Source organism: Bufo bufo, chromosome 5 (assembly GCF_905171765.1).
Source record: "Bufo bufo chromosome 5, aBufBuf1.1, whole genome shotgun sequence".
Classification (NCBI taxonomy): Eukaryota; Metazoa; Chordata; class Amphibia; order Anura; family Bufonidae; genus Bufo; species Bufo bufo.
The window spans coordinates 532,795,479-532,816,478 of record NC_053393.1 but is presented as its reverse complement, the minus strand read 5'-3'; the positions used below and the strand labels follow the sequence as shown (position 1 = coordinate 532,816,478).

General features: G+C 50.2%; 1 protein-coding gene across 1 annotated transcript in view; it reads right to left on the bottom strand.

The window, feature by feature from the left end:
* SLC25A13 (solute carrier family 25 member 13) overlaps nt 1-21,000 on the bottom strand; it is a 133,726-nt gene that overhangs the window by 100,821 nt on the left and 11,905 nt on the right. The window contains exons 2-3 of the mRNA XM_040431237.1: nt 4,638-4,691; nt 4,399-4,541 (exon numbers count right to left, since the gene is read on the bottom strand). Of these exons, the coding sequence (XP_040287171.1) occupies nt 4,399-4,541; nt 4,638-4,691 (197 nt within the window). The remainder of the gene's footprint in view (nt 1-4,398; nt 4,542-4,637; nt 4,692-21,000) is intronic.

Here is a 21,000-nt window from a genome sequence, read left to right as displayed (position 1 = left end):
TAAAAGATCCTCCCCCCAATGCCCGGGCCCCTTGTATGGATTATACTTACCTGCCCCCCCGGCTCCGGATCCCTGCACGGCTGTCGCTGCATCTCCTCGACACTTGGATCAAAACATCCGGTGACGGGGGGAGCAGCCAATAGGAGGCCGTAAGAGCCCCATCGAGGCTGGTCACTGTTACGGCCTCCTATTGGCTGCTCCCCCCATCGCCCAGGCATTGGGGAAAGGGGGAGGGGGGGGGGGGTATTTCAAATATTGGATAACCCCTTTAACAATCTTTATGTCCGACCTGCACAGGGCAGCGAGGGGAGGCTCCTGCTGCAGCCAGTTGTCTTATAGCCAGACACAGGACAGTGAGAAGAAGGAGTAATGGCTGATCTTCAAGAACACAAAGAAAAGATTTCTCGAAACATTTCTCAGTTTTAGGCTACATGCACACGATCGTATGTATTTTGCGGTCTGCAAACTGTGGATCTGCAAAATAAATATACCGCCGGTGTCGTAGCTGCTCGGCCTTTTTAACAGTTACTCCTCCCCCAGCCTCTTCCTTTGCCCGCCGCCCTATTCCCTTGTATCATCCCTAGGTCTGGCCGAGATCCCGAAGCTGCGGGCTGGCGCATGCGCACTAGTTGAATTGATGCCGTGCCCAAAATGGGCATTGCAGTGTGCATGCCCCGGTCCGGCGAAGCAGTGCGCATGCGCGGGATCTCGGCCGGACCTAGGGATGATGCAAGGGAATAGGAGGGCGGGCAAAGGAAGAGGCTGGGGGAGGAGAAACAGTTAAAAAGGCAGAGCAGCCTGGGCACCTACACACTGAACGCCGCCCCTGGGCACTTGCGGGAGCTCATTTGCATATGAAATAAACGTAGTTTTTCCTGCTTGTGGATGTCTAAAGAATAGAACAAAGGTACCATTAGAATCATGTATAGGTGTGCTACAGCGCCATGTAAGTGCTGTATATGGTCACAGACTCCCTTTAAATGTAATATGAGGCAATGTAGGATCATGGGAAATAGAGGACAGGCTGAGATATTGTTTAGTTTTTGGTGCATTTTCCATGTATAGTGGTCATTTAATATAGTTCTAGAAGAGTCACTCATTTTGTTGCAAGTGCCACTTTGCAACTATTTAGCTCTGACAAATTAGCTCTGCTAATTTTCCAAAAATTGTGCGAGGTGTGAGTGGGTGGGTTTAGGTGGGCCACAGATGGAAATTCCGTGGCCTAACTCATTGAAAAACGTGTGGACATTACACTAGAAATCTACTGCGGCTCCTGGCTGGAGTGGAATTTTAGTTCTGGTGCATGGACAGCAGCATGCCTCCTAATAAATTAATCAGAAGCCTCGCAATGGCGAGGTACTGTTAGGTTTCGTCTTGGTCTCATGATGTCAAAATGTGAACAGCATGATGAGGAGGAGGAATGTATAAATACCAATTCCAATTGAACCAGGAAATGTATTGGGCGATTCATGGATCAAACACCTGTTGTGAATTTTGCCATAAGGCTCCTTGTTAGAGAACAGCAAGTTGTGAAAACAGTACTGAAACACTGAACAGTTGGACGTGTGCCTTCAAAAGTTTAAAGAAGGTCACATTAAAGGGGTTCTGCAGTTTGTTTAAACTGATGATTTAACCTCTGGATAGATCATCAGCTTCTGATCGGCGGGGGACCGACACCCGGGACCCCTGCCGATCAGCTGTTTGAGAAGGCAGCGGCGCTCCAGCAGCGCTGCGGCCTTCTCACTGTTTACCGCCGACCCAGTGACGTCACGACTAGTATCAACTGGCCTGGGCGGGGCTATGTTCCATTCAAGTGAACAGAGCTAACGAGGCATTTTCAATGCAGACGTTTATTTAAGGCGATCACGTCTGCAAATGGCAGGGTTGCATCTTTGGGTCCTGCGGCCGACACCAGTGAGAATGTCATTTTCCGCTATATATAATTTTTTTCAGAAAAAGAAATATTTCCCCCCCCCCCCCCACAAATGACAATCAATTGTAACCCGCACAATAGACAACACGTGGGGCCGGGAGCATGTCGCGCGATGCTTTCCAATGCCTTTCAAAGTATCTTCTGCGCGTCTTTCTATTATATGTCATCTTTTAGTGCATCCGTAGAGGCTCCGAAGTGCAGGGTTGCCCGGCAACAAGGGAATTATGTGTCAGCGAACAATTAACGGCACTGACACCCGGAGCCCAGCAACCATTTTCTGAGCCGCGTCTACATCAGGAAATCTTCACGTACAACCTCCCCCCCCCCCCCCCCCCCATCATCCTTCTTTCAAGGGGGTTTGAAAGAAATATGGTACAGTGGGATGATTATCATGTTCCCGACAGGGGTTGTAAATATGAAATGTAAATGTAACGTGGACGGCGTCATAAAGGGTCGGACAGGAGAAGTGTCTCGCCCAGATGAGGCCAAGCCATACATCAGCCAATGCTACAATTTTGCATGCAATTTGGATCCATTTTGATGGTGTCTGTAGAGCATCTCGAAGCGATCACTTTCGACGACGCACCGGTTGAGCTTATTCGGAGGAGAAGAGTATTTTTCAGCCGTCTCAAGGTCCCCCCATACACAGCGTATTGTCGAGAAGCGCAGGTTCGGCCGACAGTCTAATGTGAATGGGGGCTCCTGACAGATGAGCGAAGGATCAGGCAGACTGAATATTATTGCCTGGTCCTGGCTTTTTACCCTATTCCCATGGAATACACACACACACCAACGTGAGAGCCGGGATAGACAGCTGTCGGCCAAGTGATCGTTTGACCAAGAGCTACTGAATGTATACGGTCGCTCTAATGAATGGCTCCGGAATGATTGGTGTGAACGAGAACAATGGCTGATGCCAAGGACGAAATCTGATCCGAAAAGCCTTTCACACTTGCGGCAGAGGAATCCGTCAGGCAGTTCCGTCGCCGGAACTGCCTGCTGGATCCGTCAAAACGTATGCCAACTGATGGCATTTGTAAGACTGATCAGGATCCTGATCCGTCTTACAAATGCATTGAATTGCCGTATACGTCTTTCCGGTGTCATCCGGAAAACGGATCCGGCATTGCGGTACTTTGCAATACATTCCTATGGGAAAAAATGCCGGCAAGTGTTCCCGATTTTTGGCCGGAGATAAAACCATAGCATGTTGCGGTTTTATCTTTGTCCTGATCAGTAGTCAAAAAGACTGATCTGAAGACATCCTGATGCATCATGAACGGATTACTCTCCATTCAGAATGCATGGGGATAAAACTGATCAGTTATTTTCCGGTATAGAGCCCCTAGGACGGAACTCTATGCCGGAAAAGAAAAACGCAAGTGTGAAAGTGCCCTAATCTTCTCTCATTTACTGACCAATCCTGTCCTTGGTTCATGGGGCCATAATGCCGCCATATCCCTGTGCAATGAAATCCTGTTTATTACTGGGATTTAAAAGCAGGGCCTAATATCCAGACGGACATCTAATGTGGCTGCCGTCTGACCTGTCACAAATAATTCACGTGACTATCAGAAAAAGAAACGCACAAATTTCCTACCAGAATAAGCATCCTCTATTATCCCTTGCTAATAGTAATAGGAACCCAAGCTGAATGCTTTTCCAGGTCCATAACAAATGTCACCATTTTCAGTCTCCGCTGGAGAATTCTCAGCTTCCGACGACGCGTGCCGCGGTTGTAGAGTACCTGCACGTGACGAGGATTAAGTGCGGATTCCCGTGCGGAAAAAAACACAGCGTAATACAGCGACACTGCTGGATTTCTTGCGACGGACGCGATGATCCCATTAATTTTTTTATGAGATCATCACTACTCAGCGAACCTTGTTAACAAATTTGGTAAGGAAGAAATTGGGTACCGGTGGCATGCTCATACTACACAGGGTTGTTTGCTGTCCGTTACCGTGGAGACAAACAGTTTTGCACAGGAGCTGTATACACAAAAATGTTGGATTTTTATTTATTGTTTTTATTAAAGGGGGTTTTCTGTTTTTCCCATATTGATGGCCTATCCTCAGGATATGTCACCAATATCAGATTGGCGGTGCCCGACTTCCGATCCGCTGTTAGAAGAGCGTTCTCTTCACCGTTTACCTGCTCGCAGCAGCTTGCAGTGCAATTACAGCTCCTTCAAGTGAATGGGATGGAGATGCTATATTTATCTGCCCGCCATCGACATTGCAGCGGTGAATAAAACGCAGTGCTTGCAGCTCTTCAAACAGCTGATCGCCTCCAGGCACCCCCTGCCGATCTGATATTGAGGAACTACCCCGAGTATAGGTCATCAATATTGGAAACTGGACAAAAAGGACTATGGCAAAGTTGCTTCATCTCAGATGAAGACAGACATATATAAAATATTAAGACAGAAACAAAATGATAAAAATGAAATGATGTGGACTCACCCGTCTTTGGTCTGGTCCACCACACCTGCCAGGAGCTGGATGGTTTTGGGGTTTGGCTCTCCATCTCCTGTGAAGTTCAGGTAACGTCTGACAAAGTCAAACGGGGACATGAATCGCTCTCCATCCTTTTCCACGCTGGCATACTAACAAAGAGGTAAAATAAGCAAATATATGTAAAAAATAAAATAATAATAATTTGGAGCTTTTTATTTGAATTCAGTTATCTGTAGCACCCTTACCTTGACAAATATAGCTTTAAGCTCAGCTGGATCAGCTCTCTTGGTCAACGCTACCTGGAAAAGGGAAATGGACATAAGTAGTTATGAAGATTTACGCTGCAGGACAAGGTGCGGTGACCATAGGTACTACTACATACCTGCCTAACTATCAGTGCTAGCCAAGATTAGGAGATGCCATCACTTCATAATCCATTGAGGTCTGACTGCAAAGACCTCAGCAATCCTGAGAAGGAAGGGTCGCAGCTTTCGGGTACACCGCTTCTACTTCACAGCAGCGCTCCCCCTCAGCTCTAAGCTAGCACTGGAGCCCCTTAATTCTGAGGATCAGGAGACTACCCTGCAGCTGGACGCCCACCAATGGGAAAGTGACGGCATACGCTAGAGACACCGTCTATTTTAACCTTTCTTAATAATGGCACAGTGATAGCCCAGAGCTGCTGCAGTCTTAATTCTGCAGGCTTCAGAGCCGAAATCTCTCAGCAACCCTTGCTTATTCAGTGTCTGCACAGATGTTTCTCCTATGCTTGGTTGAACAGACAGGAAAAGACTGTTCGGCCAACCACTTACCGGAGCGGGGACCTATCGCAGCCAGTGATTGGCTGAGCGTTCATTCCCTGCACAAACCAGGAAGGAGAGACCAGCGGTGGATCGGGCTTAACAGGAAATCAATATCAGATTGTTGGGGGGTGGCGTGTTTTATTAAATCCTGGACAACCCCTTTAAAGGAAATCAACTAACCCTACAAGTAGAACTGGCAGCAGGTAAGACTCCTCGTGCAGACTAGTCTCTGGAGGCTAGGTTCTCCATCTATGGTGCATGCTGTGTTTAAAGGTGCAGCTTTGCCTTGGAAGCAATTTAAAGGGGTGTTAGGGAGAAGAATATAGATGACATATCCTTGGAGAAGGTCATCAATATCACATCAGTGGAGGTCCGACATCTAATTAGCTGTTTCAAAGGCCCGCAGTACTCCGTGAGCGTCCAAGCCTCCTCACAACATACCAAGCACAGCGCTGTACATTGCATAGTGGCTGTGCTTGGCATTGCAATCCTGGCCCATTCACTTGAACGGGACTGAGTTGAGCCTAAACCAGGTGACATCACCGATAGTGCTTCTATCATCTGAGTGTCCGAGGTCCCGGGTGTTGGACCCCCACCGATCAGATATTGATGACCTATCCTGGGGATAGGGATAAGACAGCGCGTGATCAGGTGTAATTACATCTGAGCCGTCCCATTCACTTCTATGTAGGAGCACTGGTCTGCGAGGGTGCCGGGAGTCGGACCGCCGCCGATCCTGAGGATAGGTCATCAACATAAAAAAAGCGGACAACCCCTTTAAGGCCTCATGCACACGACCGCTCTGCAAAACACGGAAGCTGCCCGTGTGCCTTCCGCAATTTGCGGAACTGAATGGGCGGCCCATTGTAGAAATGAATATTCTTGTCCGCAAAACGGACAAGAATAGGACACTTTTTTTTTGGAGGGGCTACAGAACGGAGCAACGAATGCGGACAACACCCGGAGTGCTGTCCGCATCTTTTGCGGCCCCATTTAAGTGAATTGGTCCGCACCCGAGCCGCAAAAACTGCGGCTCGGATGCGGACCAGAACAGCGGTCGTGTGTATGAGGCCTAACACAGTACCATTGAGTCTGTAAAGAGTGCAAGCTGTGGTGATAGAGGGGGTCCCCTCGATGACCTCCATATACCCCTCAACCTCTCTGGAGGGTAAGGTGGTAAATGCTCCGGAAGCACACTGCCCCAGGTTAATTCTGCCCGTTCCAGACTGGGACTAAAACGCCAATTCGATGTCAGTTTTACAACTGGAACGAAACTAAACAGCAACTTGTAAAAAAAAAAAAAAAGAAAGAAAAAACCTCCCGTGTACAGAGAATGTCAGCAGTTCATATGCTCGGAGCAGAAATAATTTTATTTGCTCTTTTTACAAAGTATATCCAAAATGTTATCGGCAAGAAAAGAACAGGCAAAGACGTGAAGCCAGTGACCGATTAATGAGCTCCTAAGAAGCCGGCTCGGTAACGTATGTCAATTATATTTACAACTATTGAGTGGAAACAGAGCTTTAATGCGCTCCTCTATGATTAGAGATATACAAATTCCCTTCTACTGCAATCATTCAGTTTGATATGTTAACAACTGAACAAAACGGCAGCGCTGGCAAAAAAAACGTACAGAAAAATCCATCCTGACGAGCCGACGTCGCCGAGCCTGCAGCTCGCAGGAAAATTGTTTCAAGCAGGCTTGAAAAATCAAGATCACTCAAAGTGACATTATTCCGCGTTCCTATGCAAAAACATTTATTTTTGACATACTTTCAGAAATTACTTTAAGTGTAAGCGCCGCTGCCGAAAGTCGCGGGGAAAAAAAAATTATAATAAAAAAGTAGTATAGTCATATAACCAAATATACCGGTAAACAAATACCCAAGACAGGAAAAATTATGTTTAATGGACATCCCTCTCCTGAAAACCTCTCAGAAGTCCTTTGTAATCCGACGATTATCGGCAGTGTTATTCAGGCCGGTCCACTTGTTGTAACAATGCTATCCTGAAAAAACGGACCGCGTCCCGTCCAGGCAGAAAGTTCGCTGGAGATCACTATGGATCTGGCAGTTTATAATCCTAGACATCAGCCGGGATAGCGGCAAGCAGTGGCCACTACAGGAGAAATGTGGTATTACATCGTGCCTATAAAAATGAATATGCTACACGGTAGTGCCGAGTCCTTAAAGGGGTTGCCTCATCTGAGACATTGGTGGCATATCGCTAGGCTAAGCCAACAATGTCAGATAGGTCCAGCGGTAGGACCCAAACCTATCTTCAGATCGGTGGCTATCCACTCTGGCTAATGGAGGGTGGGTTCCACTATAAAGGAAAACTCCACCCAAGTGTCAGCATACACCACACAACCATTAAAATAACCTAAAAAGATACAGTAGTTGTCCCATCTGGAAAAACTATGGGGTAACACCATGACAGATGGGACGACCCCTTTAAGAAACCCTGAAGAGTCCTGGCTCTATTCTTTACACTGAAGGCACTCCGTTCTCTGCTATGTTGTGCTGTACAAATGTCGCTGCAGATTTCAGGCTGCTCTGCAACAGATAAAATCAGCTGCGTAGGCACACGGCCTTATCACCGTGCCATCAGTCACTGTTACGACTACCGCCGGCCGCGCTCAGTAAAGGCGTGCACCGCAGGTCACTGGATTATTGCTGAACTTTTATATTACACTGAATAAATACAACACCGCTCTGTAATGTCCGCTGCCGCCTGAACTTCTAAAATAGAGGAGTTATTGAACATTTTATAGGCAGCAACATGAAAGCCTGATATAGGAGGTGATATTCAGACAACCTCCAACCACCAGGGATGCAATAGTTACCCCCTTGAGTTGCCTAAACCGTGATGAAAAGTAGTCATTCACCCCCCCCCCCCTCCCTCCGATGCCCTAAACCAGCAGGGAAGTAGTCATTGGACCCTCCATTACCATAGATCACATAAGAGGTAGGCATTTGCCGCTCCTGTGCCCTAAACCAGCAGGGAAGCAGCCACTCACCCCTCCAATGTCCTAAACCACCAAGGAACCAGACACTAACCCCTCCAATGTCCTAAACCACCAAGGAACCAGACACTAACCCCTCCAATGTCCTAAACCACCAGGGAAGTAGGAACTCCTCCCTCCAGTACCTTAAACCACCAAGGAGCAGGCACTAACTCCTCCATTACCCTAAACCACCAGGAAAGCTGGGACCTCACCCATGCTGGGTCCTAAACCACCAGGGAAGCAGCCACTCACCCCTCCAGTGTCCTAAACCACCAGGGAAGCAGCCACTAGCCCCTCCAATGTCCTAAACCACCAGGGAAGCAGCCACTCACCCCTCCAGTGTCCTAAACCACCAGGAAAGCAGCCACTCACCCCTCCAGTGTCCTAAACCACCAGGGAAGCAGCCGCTCACCCCTCCAGTGTCCTAAACCACCAGGGAAGCAGCCGCTCACCCCTCCAGTGTCCTAAACCACCAGGGAAGCAGCCACTCACCCCTCCAGTGTCCTAAACCACCAGGAGAGCAGCCGCTCACCCCTCCAGTGTCCTAAACCACCAGGGAAGCAGCCGCTCACCCCTCCAGTGTCCTAAACCACCAGGAAAGCAGCCACTCACCCCTCCAGTGTCCTAAACCACCAGGGAAGCAGCCACTCACCCCTCCAGTGTGCTAAACCACCAGGGAAGCAGCCGCTCACCCCTCCAGTGTATTAAACCACCAGGGAAGCAGCCGCTCACCCCTCCAGTGTCCTAAACCACCAGGAAAGCAGCCACTCACCCCTCCAGTGTCCTAAACCACCAGGGAAGCAGCCGCTCACCCCTCCAGTGTCCTAAACCACCAGGGAAGCAGCCGCTCACCCCTCCAGTGTCCTAAACCACCAGGGAAGCAGCCACTCACCCCTCCAGTGTCCTAAACCACCAGGAGAGCAGCCGCTCACCCCTCCAGTGTCCTAAACCACCAGGGAAGCAGCCGCTCACCCCTCCAGTGTGCTAAACCACCAGGGAAGCAGCCGCTCACCCCTCCAGTGTATTAAACCACCAGGGAAGCAGCCGCTCACCCCTCCAGTGTCCTAAACCACCAGGAAAGCAGCCACTCACCCCTCCAGTGTCCTAAACCACCAGGGAAGCAGCCGCTCACCCGTCCAGTGTCCTAAACCACCAGGGAAGCAGCCGCTCACCCCTCCAGTGTCCTAAACCACCAGGGAAGCAGCCACTCACCCCTCCAGTGTCCTAAACCACCAGGGAAGCAGCCGCTCACCCCTCCAGTGTCCTAAACCACCAGGGAAGCAGCCGCTCACCCCTCCAGTGTCCTAAACCACCATGGAAGCAGCCACTCACCCCTCCAGTGTCCTAAACCACCAGGGAAGCAGCCACTCACCCCTCCAGTGTCCTAAACCACCAGGGAAGCAGCTACTCACCCCTCCAGTGTCCTAAACCACCAGGGAAGCAGCCACTCACCCCTCCAGTGTCCTAAACCACCAGGGAAGCAGCCGCTCACCCCTCCAGTGTCCTAAACCACCAGGAAAGCAGCCGCTCACCCCTCCAGTGTCCTAAACCAATCAGCATCTCATACACCAGAATATACATGCAACATGCAAAACTTGTTAATAGGAACGGGGTATTCGAGGTTGGGTTGAGGATACGTGTATACAACAGACAAGTCATAGAAAATTACAATATAGGAATATTCTGAAGTGCGGTCATCTGAGGGGCAGCAGCAACAACAAGAAAAAACTTTATCTGATCTTGCAAATGCCTCTCCACAACTTAAATGCTTAAACTAAGAAGTCAACGTGGCAGCTAAAGCCTCTAAGAAATAATCTGTTAAAGAGGAGCCACCAGGAGAAGAAATATTGGAAACGTTGGCTCTGTAATCCATTTGTGGAAGCCACTTACCCCCAGACATAAAGGGTTTCAATTACCAAACCATTGAGAGACTCCTTGGGGGTAAGGAAGAGCCAGCGCGACACGGAGCACTTGAAATTCAAGGGAATTGGAAAGCTCAAAGGAAATCTTAAATCTGGATCAATGTGATATCCAGAGGCGCTGGCGGGGCAGCACGTGGGGGGTGTAAGTGTTTTATTCCTCATAAAGCTAATGGACAGAAAACGGAGTCAAATTGCTTTTCTGCGCCATTGGGGAACGGATAAAGATGCAGAATGGATTTTCAGCATTTTATGAAAAAAGATGCTGCTGTCTTAAAACTTACTTTTTTTTCCTGCTGAACCACAAGAAATAATCTGACTACTGAGACCCGGAACATGGAAGATGACAGGAATGAGAAAGGGATAGAAAATTAAGTGTGGATCTACAGGAGCGGGTCGTATGGAAGTCAGCTCTTATACAAATGCTAAGTGACAGAAGGATGGAGGAAATTAAAGGGGGTCTCCGGGCATTTTCATATTGATGACCTATCGTCAGGCTAGGTCATCAATACCAGATCGGCGGGGGTCTGGCACCAGGCACCCCCCCGCCGATCAGCTGTATGGGGAGACTGTGCGCGCAGTGCACACATTCCGTCTCTCTTCCTGTCCGCTGCTGCCGTCTCAGACCCACAGTGGTGAGATGGGAGACGGCACGAGTGCACCGTCTCCTCAAACAGCTGATCGGCGGGGGTCCCAGGTGTCGGACCGAGGGCCGGATTAACATAGGGACGGATGGAGCTGCAGCTCCAGGCCCCTGCGTGAAAATAGGCCAAGCAGCCCGCTAGGCGGCGGCGGGGCACAGGGAGATGAGCGCTTCCATTGTGGAAGTGCTCATCTCCATAGCCATCTGTATCGCCGTCCTCCGGACAGCGAAGCAGGTGACTGTGTTGCAGCGGGGCAGGGGAGGGAGAGGCGTGTCCCTTCCCTGTGTCTCTGATAGACGGCCGGCAGTCTATCAGAGGCCAGTGCAGGCGGCGCGATGATGTCATCACGCCGCCTGACTCCCGTACAGCGTGGGACAAAGGCCGGAAGAAGCCTGCATCGCTGACATGGAGGCAAGTGTTTTTGTTTTTATATATGTACAATTACAATACTGTTACTGGCACATGACACGGGGGGGCGGCTCTTGTTACTGGCACATGACACGGGGGGGCGGCTCTTGTTACTGGCACATGACACGGGGGGGGCGGCTCTTGTTACTGGCACATGACACGGGGGGGCGGCTCTTGTTACTGGCACATGACACGGGGGGGGCGGCTCTTGTTACTGGCACATGACACGGGGGGGGCGGCTCTTGTTACTGGCACATGACACGGGGGGGCGGCTCTTGTTACTGGCACATGACACGGGGGGGCGGCTCTTGTTACTGGCACATGACACGGGGGGGCGGCTCTTGTTACTGGCACATGACACGGGGGGGCGGCTCTTGTTACTGGCACATGACACGGGGGGGGGCGGCTCTTGTTACTGGCACATGACACGGGGGGGCGGCTCTTGTTACTGGCACATGACACGGGGGGGGCGGCTCTTGTTACTGGCACATGACACGGGGGGGCGGCTCTTGTTACTGGCACATGACACGGGGGGGCGGCTCTTGTTACTGGCACATGACACGGGGGGGGCGGCTCTTGTTACTGGCACATGACACGGGGGGGGCGGCTCTTGTTACTGGCACATGACACGGGGGGGGCGGCTCTTGTTACTGACACATGACACGGGGGGGGCGGCTCTTGTTACTGACACATGACACGGGGGGGCGGCTCTTGTTACTGACACATGACACGGGGGGGCGGCTCTTGTTACTGACACATGACACGGGCGGCTCTTGTTACTGACACATGACACGGGCGGCTCTTGTTACTGACACATGACACGGGGGGCTCTTGTTACTGACACATGACGGGGGGGGCTCTTGTTACTGACACATGACGGGGGGGGGCTCTTGTTACTGACACATGACGGGGGGGGCTCTTGTTACTGACACATGACGGGGGGGGCTCTTGTTACTGACACATGACGGGGGGGGCTCTTGTTACTGACACATGACGGGGGGGGCTCTTGTTACTGACACATGACGGGGGGGGCTCTTGTTACTGACACATGACGGGGGGGCCTGTTACTGACACATGACGGGGCTCTTGTTACTGACACATGACGGGGGGCTCTTGTTACTGACACATGACGGGGGGCTCTTGTTACTGACACATGACGGGGGGCTCTTGTTACTGACACATGACGGGGGGCTCTTGTTACTGACACATGACGGGGGGCTCTTGTTACTGACACATGACGGGGGGCTCTTGTTACTGACACATGACGGGGGGCTCTTGTTACTGACACATGACGGGGGGGCTTGTTACTGACACATGACGGGGGGGCTCTTGTTACTGACACATGACGGGGGGCTCTTGTTACTGACACATGACGGGGGGCTCTTGTTACTGACACATGACGGGGGGCTCTTGTTACTGACACATGACGGGGGGCTCTTGTTACTGACACATGACGGGGGGCTCTTGTTACTGACACATGACGGGGGCTCTTGTTACTGACACATGACGGGGGGCTCTTGTTACTGACACATGACGGGGGGCTCTTGTTACTGACACATGACGGGGGGCTCTTGTTACTGACACATGACGGGGGGCTCTTGTTACTGACACATGACGGGGGGCTCTTGTTACTGACACATGACGGGGGGCTCTTGTTACTGACACATGACGGGGGGCTCTTGTTACTGACACATGACGGGGGGCTCTTGTTACTGACACATGACGGGGGGCTCTTGTTACTGACACATGACGGGGGGCTCTTGTTACTGACACATGACGGGGGGCTCTTGTTACTGACACATGACGGGGGGCTCTTGTTACTGACACATGACGGGGGGCTCTTGTTACTGACACATGACGGGGGGCTCTTGTTACTGACACATGACGGGGGGCTCTTGTTACTGACACATGACGGGGGGCTCTTGTTACTGACACATGACGGGGGGCTCTTGTTACTGACACATGACGGGGGGCTCTTGTTACTGACACATGACGGGGGGCTCTTGTTACTGACACATGACGGGGGGCTCTTGTTACTGACACATGACGGGGGGCTCTTGTTACTGACACATGACGGGGGGCTCTTGTTACTGACACATGACGGGGGGCTCTTGTTACTGACACATGACGGGGGGCTCTTGTTACTGACACATGACGGGGGGCTCTTGTTACTGACACATGACGGGGGGCTCTTGTTACTGACACATGACGGGGGGCTCTTGTTACTGACACATGACGGGGGGCTCTTGTTACTGACACATGACGGGGGGCTCTTGTTACTGACACATGACGGGGGGCTCTTGTTACTGACACATGACGGGGGGCTCTTGTTACTGACACATGACGGGGGGCTCTTGTTACTGACACATGACGGGGGGCTCTTGTTACTGACACATGACGGGGGGCTCTTGTTACTGACACATGACGGGGGGCTCTTGTTACTGACACATGACGGGGGGCTCTTGTTACTGACACATGACGGGGGGCTCTTGTTACTGACACATGACGGGGGGCTCTTGTTACTGACACATGACGGGGGGCTCTTGTTACTGACACATGACGGGGGGCTCTTGTTACTGACACATGACGGGGGGCTCTTGTTACTGACACATGACGGGGGGCTCTTGTTACTGACACATGACGGGGGGCTCTTGTTACTGACACATGACGGGGGGCTCTTGTTACTGACACATGACGGGGGGCTCTTGTTACTGACACATGACGGGGGGCTCTTGTTACTGACACATGACGGGGGGCTCTTGTTACTGACACATGACGGGGGGCTCTTGTTACTGACACATGAGGGGGGGCTCTTGTTACTGACACATGACGGGGGGCTCTTGTTACTGACACATGACGGGGGCTCTTGTTACTGACACATGACGGGGGGCTCTTGTTACTGACACATGACGGGGGGCTCTTGTTACTGACACATGACGGGGGGCTCTTGTTACTGACACATGACGGGGGGCTCTTGTTACTGACACATGACGGGGGGCTCTTGTTACTGACACATGACGGGGGGCTCTTGTTACTGACACATGACGGGGGGCTCTTGTTACTGACACATGACGGGGGGCTCTTGTTACTGACACATGACGGGGGGCTCTTGTTACTGACACATGACGGGGGGCTCTTGTTACTGACACATGACGGGGGGCTCTTGTTACTGACACATGACGGGGGGCTCTTGTTACTGACACATGACGGGGGGCTCTTGTTACTGACACATGACGGGGGGCTCTTGTTACTGACACATGACGGGGGGCTCTTGTTACTGACACATGACGGGGGGCTCTTGTTACTGACACATGACGGGGGGCTCTTGTTACTGACACATGACGGGGGGCTCTTGTTACTGACACATGACGGGGGGCTCTTGTTACTGACACATGACGGGGGGCTCTTGTTACTGACACATGACGGGGGGCTCTTGTTACTGACACATGACGGGGGGCTCTTGTTACTGACACATGACGGGAAGCTCTTGTTACTGACACATGACGGGGGGCATCTATGGGGGAACATTCTACTGGCACATTATTGGGGGGCATCTATGCGGGTACTTTTTACTGGCACATTATTGGTGGGCACTATAGGGGAATCTACTGAGGCCACAAAGAAGGGGTATTTTATATGGGGGGCTCTGTACAGTAGCATTTTATACTGGGACACATTATGGTGGGTACTGTGGGGGAGAGGAGAACCATCGGGTCATCTACGGGGGGGCACTAAGAAGGGGTATTTTATACTTGCAAATTATGGGGGAAACTGAGGGCATCTACTGGGGCATTTTATACTGGCACATTATGGGGGCATTATGGGCACATTAGCTCAACTGGGGGCATGTTTTGCACATTATAAGGAGAATTATTTCTACTGGGGGGGCATTATGGTGGGCTTTATTACTCCAGCACCAGCACCAGCCTCTCCCTGCTCTGCTATCCCTCTGCCCCTTCTCCAAATTCTTATTATGAAATCTTTCTCATTTTAGCCCCCGGCCAAAGTGTGGAAGTGGTGTCCGAGATCCCCAAGGGCCAAGCCAAGTAACTAAGTTTTCATGTGAAATATGTTTATGTTATACACATATACCGCTACACTGTGCCCCACAATATACAGTATACCGCTACACTGTGCCCCACAATATACAGTATACCGCTACACTGTGCCCCACAATATACAGTATACCGCTACACTGTGCCCCACAATATACAGTATACCGCTACACTGTGCCCCACAATATACAGTATACCTCTACACTGTGCCCCACAATATACAGTATACCTCTACACTGTGCCACACAATATACAGTATACCTCTACACTGTGCCCCACAATATACAGTATACCGCTACACTGTGCCACAAAATATACAGCATACCGCTACACTGTGTAGTCTGTTCTATAAGCACCATTGTTTTTGCCCTGTGAGTTCATGCCTGCACCTTCTTTGACACACACACACACACACATCCTGTATGCGCTGTGAATGGGGATTGCGGTGCATGCACAGTCTCAGGTTCCTACAGTCTCCACATTTGTGTACCGCAATCCCCATTCATGGCACATGCGCAGGATCTCAACACGTCGCTGTCAAGTGAGCTGTTTGTGTCAACCAAAGGAGCGGGCGTGACTTGACATGGGAGAGGTGCCACAGTCTGGAGGGTACAGAGGACCCCCTACCACACCTCTTTTGACACTCTGGGCCCCATAAGTGTTTTACTTAAAAAAAAAAAATTTTTTAAGCTAAGTAAAGGCTAAAGAAAGAACAGCTTCTATAAAAAGGTATGCAATGTATCGATACATCAACATCTATTCAGCTATGCTGGTGATTTCATATGCATAAAACATATGACAGATGCACTTTATTTGTGTTATAAAAAAAATTTCTCTGCGTTGTGTTTTCATTTTCTATAAAAAGGCCCATTAAAATCTTCACCACCAGGCCCATGATGCTCTTAATCCGGCCCTGGTCGGACCGCCGCCGATCTGATATTGATGACCTATCCGGAGGATAGATCATCAATATGAAAAAGCCCGGAGAACCTCTTTAAAGTTCTAAGACAGGAATATACAAATCAAAATCAAGAAATGCAAAAATCCGTCTAAAATATAATAATAATAATAATAATAATGAGTGAATTGTGCGCATATTAGAAGGGAAGCACCCCACAACTGCATTTAAAGGGAGCCTGTAACCAGGAAGGTCACTGATAAAGCAGGCACAATGCCTTGTAGGTCTAGCGCAGCTGAATGTAATGTATAATTCACTTACCAAACCATTGCTTCATTCTGGAGAAAAACAATTGGTAATCCATATGCAAATGAGCAGTTAAGTGCCATGAGGGCGGGGCCAAGCTACTCTATGCACCCTTGCTCCTCCTGCTTCCTCAGCCAGCTCCTCTCTCTCTCACTTTTGATTGACAGGATCAGGCAAGATCACTATGCAAGAATCTGGTGCTGTCAGTCAAGGAGAGCGAGGGCCTGGCAAAGGAAGCAAGATGAGCAAGGGTGCACAGAGTGGCCTGGTCCCGCCCTCAGGGCACTTAACTCATCATTTGCATATGGATTACAAAGTATTTTTTCAATCGATTACATTCAGCTAATCTAGCCCTGCGAGGCATTGTGCCCAGTTTAACGGTGAATTGCTGGTGACAGGAGCCGTCCAGTCTTAGTTACATAATTATCCCCTATCCCCGGTGGGGTGTCGAGCATACACCCTGCTGCTCCAATCACTCTGTATTGGATCACCCCTTTAAATAGGACTAGCTGGATGTCCAGGGCACACAAGAGGGATGCGTCATATACAGTATATACAGGATCGGTGGGGTGCCCAGAGGTCGGACCCCCACTGATCATAAAGTGATTTTGCCCAGTTGGCAGACTTAGAGATCTGGTGCATCATTGGACTGAGAGAAGAAACATGGTCATCCTGTACCCAGGCCGCGTCTCATCCTCTACCCAGGCCACAGGCCGCGTCTCATCCTCTACCCAGGCCACAGGCCGCGTCTCATCCTCTACCCAGGCCACAGGCCGCGTCTCATCCTCTACCCAGGCCACAGGCCGCGTCTCATCCTCTCCCCAGGCCACAGGCCGCGTCTCATCCTCTACCCAGGCCACAGGCCGCGTCTCATCCTCTACCCAGGCCACAGGCCGCGTCTCATCCTCTACCCAGGCCACAGGCCGCGTCTCATCCTCTACCCAGGCCACAGGCCGCGTCTCATCCTCTACCCAGGCCACAGGCCGCGTCTCATCCTCTACCCAGGCCACAGGCCGCGTCTCATCCTCTACCCAGGCCACAGGCCGCGTCTCATCCTCTACCCAGGCCACAGGCCGCGTCTCATCCTCTACCCAGGCCACAGGCCGCGTCTCATCCTCTACCCAGGCCACAGGCCGCGTCTCATCCTCTACCCAGGCCACAGGCCGCGTCTCATCCTCTACCCAGGCCACAGGCCGCGTCTCATCCTCTACCCAGGCCACAGGCCGCGTCTCATCCTCTACCCAGGCCACAGGCCGCGTCTCATCCTCTACCCAGGCCACAGGCCGCGTCTCATCCTCTACCCAGGCCACAGGCCGCGTCTCATCCTCTACCCAGGCCACAGGCCGCGTCTCATCCTCTACCCAGGCCACAGGCCGCGTCTCATCCTCTACCCAGGCCACAGGCCGCGTCTCATCCTCTACCCAGGCCACAGGCCGCGTCTCATCCTCTACCCAGGCCACAGGCCGCGTCTCATCCTCTACCCAGGCCAGGGGAGACCCAACAGGGTCCTGGAGCCTCCTTTAATTGTACAGTTTTTCCCAATAAACTTCTCCTTTCGCACTAATATTTTAATCACCTCCATATATTATTACATCCCAACAACTCCTCTTTGGTGTGTTTTTTTCCCCCCCATCCTTATTGAATCTACATCTCTTTAAAAAAACAACAACGCACTTTTGATTCCAGTCTTACTATATAAACTGTGATATTGTTCAAGTTTGTAAAAAATAAATAAATTAAAAATAAATACTTTGTTACATTTGTTCGCTCCCCCTCTTTTTTGCAATTTGGTTTTATATGTGTCCTGTATTAATATACAGTTAAAAATATATAATAACCATTTAAAACGCAGCACCGAGAAAGACGTGGCCTGGCCTCTCCTGCTCCTTGAATCATTGACCAATCCTGGCCACGTGCCCGTCCTCCTGCACAAACACGATCATGAGCAGGTAACAAAATAAAGCCAAGCATGCACATGGCATGTGATTTCACACGCTGGAAGTCAGAGACCACGCGCAGCATTACACAAGGAGACATGGCTGCAGATAACAGGAGCTCACAGACAGGCCATTAAACAGTAAATGCCCTGGAGACTCATTAACAAAGAGGGCTCCCAACATAACAGCATTACAAGTGACTGGGAATACAGGCCAACATCATAAAAAAGGCTGTCTGGTTTAGAAAAGTCTATTAGGGATTTCTAGGTAACTGGAGTGGGGGGGGGGGGGGCGGAAGTAACCCATTCAGGACCTTCATCAGGACCAGGGGCTACAAAGAGAGGCTCTGGAGGACTCAACGGGTCCATGCATTACATGAAAAGTTAACTACTGTGTTTCCCCGAAAATAAGACATCCCCCGAAAATAAGACCTACCTCTAGTTTTGCCTATCGCTGTAAAATAAGGCACCCCCCGAAAATAAGGCCTCCCCGATAATAAAGCATCCCCCGAAAATAAGGCCTCCCCGATTATAAAGCATCGGCCGAACATAATGACTCCCCGATTATAAAGCATCCGCCGGACATAATGCCTCCCCGATTATAAAGCAAGCCACCCCAGAATGTAAGGAGCTCACTGATTGGCCGCAGCCGCCACCAGGACAAGCTGCCGCCTTCTTCCGCCTGCTGCTCGCTCTGCCCTGATGGAGTCTCACAACTTGGCTGGCACGGACACACAGGGGACGGGGTGACAGGTAGGGGGGGGGGGGGGGATATCTGATGGAAGGTGGGGGATGTCTGGTGAAGATGGGGGGGGGGGGAAGAGACTAAAAACGGTAATTAAAATGACACAGGGTGATCAGAGGGGGGAATCAAAATGACACAGGGTGATCAGGGTGGGGAGGGGGATCATTTAAAATGACACAGGGGGATCAGAGGGGGGAATCAAAATGACACAGGAGGATCAGAAGGGGGTACTCAAATACTATAGTAATCCCCCCCCTCTGATTCTCCTGTACCATTTTGATTCCCCCTTCTGATCCCCCTGTGTCATTTTAAGTGATCCCCTCCCCACCCTGATACCCCTGTGTCATTTTAAGTGATCCCCCTCCCCACCCTGATACCCCTGTGTCATTTTAAGTGATCCCCCTCCCCACCCTGATTTCCTTTTTGTTTTTCAACAATAAATGTGTACCGTATTTTTCTTCATGGAAAAATAAGACATCCCCTGAAAATAAGACCTAGCGCATCTTTTGGAGCAAAAATTAATTAATATAAGACACTGTCTTATTTTCGGGGAAACAGGGTAGTTTCAACAGCCACTGTGTAATGCTTCATTTCTCCTGTGGAGGCAGTGCAGGGGAATTCAATGCTTTCTTTTTTTTTTTAAATCAAATCATTTTTATTGAACAAATAAATGCAGGATATTACAAAACATTACATTGTCTTTTTCTTTCATTATCCACCATTGTGAAAACAATGTACAGCAATATCCGATGACAACCATCACATATCAACATCATGAATCTGTACAAAGCATGAATACATGAAGAAACAAATATTAAAACAATAGATTAATTATGTCCTAACAATCGCTGACTCCCATCCCCCCCTCCCTTCCCAGTTAACTAATCCTGAACTTGCTGAGCCTATATAACCACATGAGTATGAGATAACCAATCACTCCATAATTTTTCAAACTTCTGCGGACATCGTCTCTTCACATACACCCCTTTTTCCAATATCAGCATGTCATGCACCTTCCGTTCAAACTCTTCCAGTGTAGACGGGCTCCCCTGGATCCACCTCATGGCCACCAGCTTCCTGGCCACATACAGCAACCTCCCCACTGCAATCTTGACCGATTCAGTCCCTCCAACCTCAGATACGTACCCCAATACACACACCTTGGGATCCTTTTGAATTGTCAACGCCATTTTACTATTAATCATACTCCTTACTTCCTCCCAAAAATTACCTATTACTGTACAAGACCAAAGCATATGTAACAAATCCGCACCATCTTCCATACACTTTGGACACTTGTCATCCATTCTTACTCCCAACCTTTTTGAGGAACACTGGCGTTTTGTATACTCTATGTATGATAAATAGTTGGGACAATTTGCCCTGTTCACTCAGGGACACCTTGGGGGACTCCTTCCAGTATGTCAACCCACTTATCATTAGATATATCCCCCAGGGGAATTCAATGCTTTCTACCCACACAGATTACAGCTGATCTATGGAGGTCCCAGCTTGAAGGGGGTTTCCAGAATCAGCACCATGCCTGTCCACTAGCTGTGTCCGAAACTTCCGCTAAAGCCTGTACTACACAGGCCGACTGCGCAAGCGTTTGTCCCTTCCCTCCTGGCAATCGCTTGCTAGCTAGTGGAGGAGACTGTTGCTATTTTATGCAGCGCTCTCCTCCGGAGTATGGGGAGGAGCAACGGCTAATGCCGCCGGCAAGCGCTGATTTTTAAGCATGCTTAAAAATCAGAATCGCCCGATGAACGAGCTGGTTCAATACTCGTTAGCGATTATCGCCCGAAAAATCGCCCAGTGTAATACAGCCTTAAAGTGTAACTGTCATATTTTTTATTTAGTAGTTTATTAGATCTAGACATGTATACC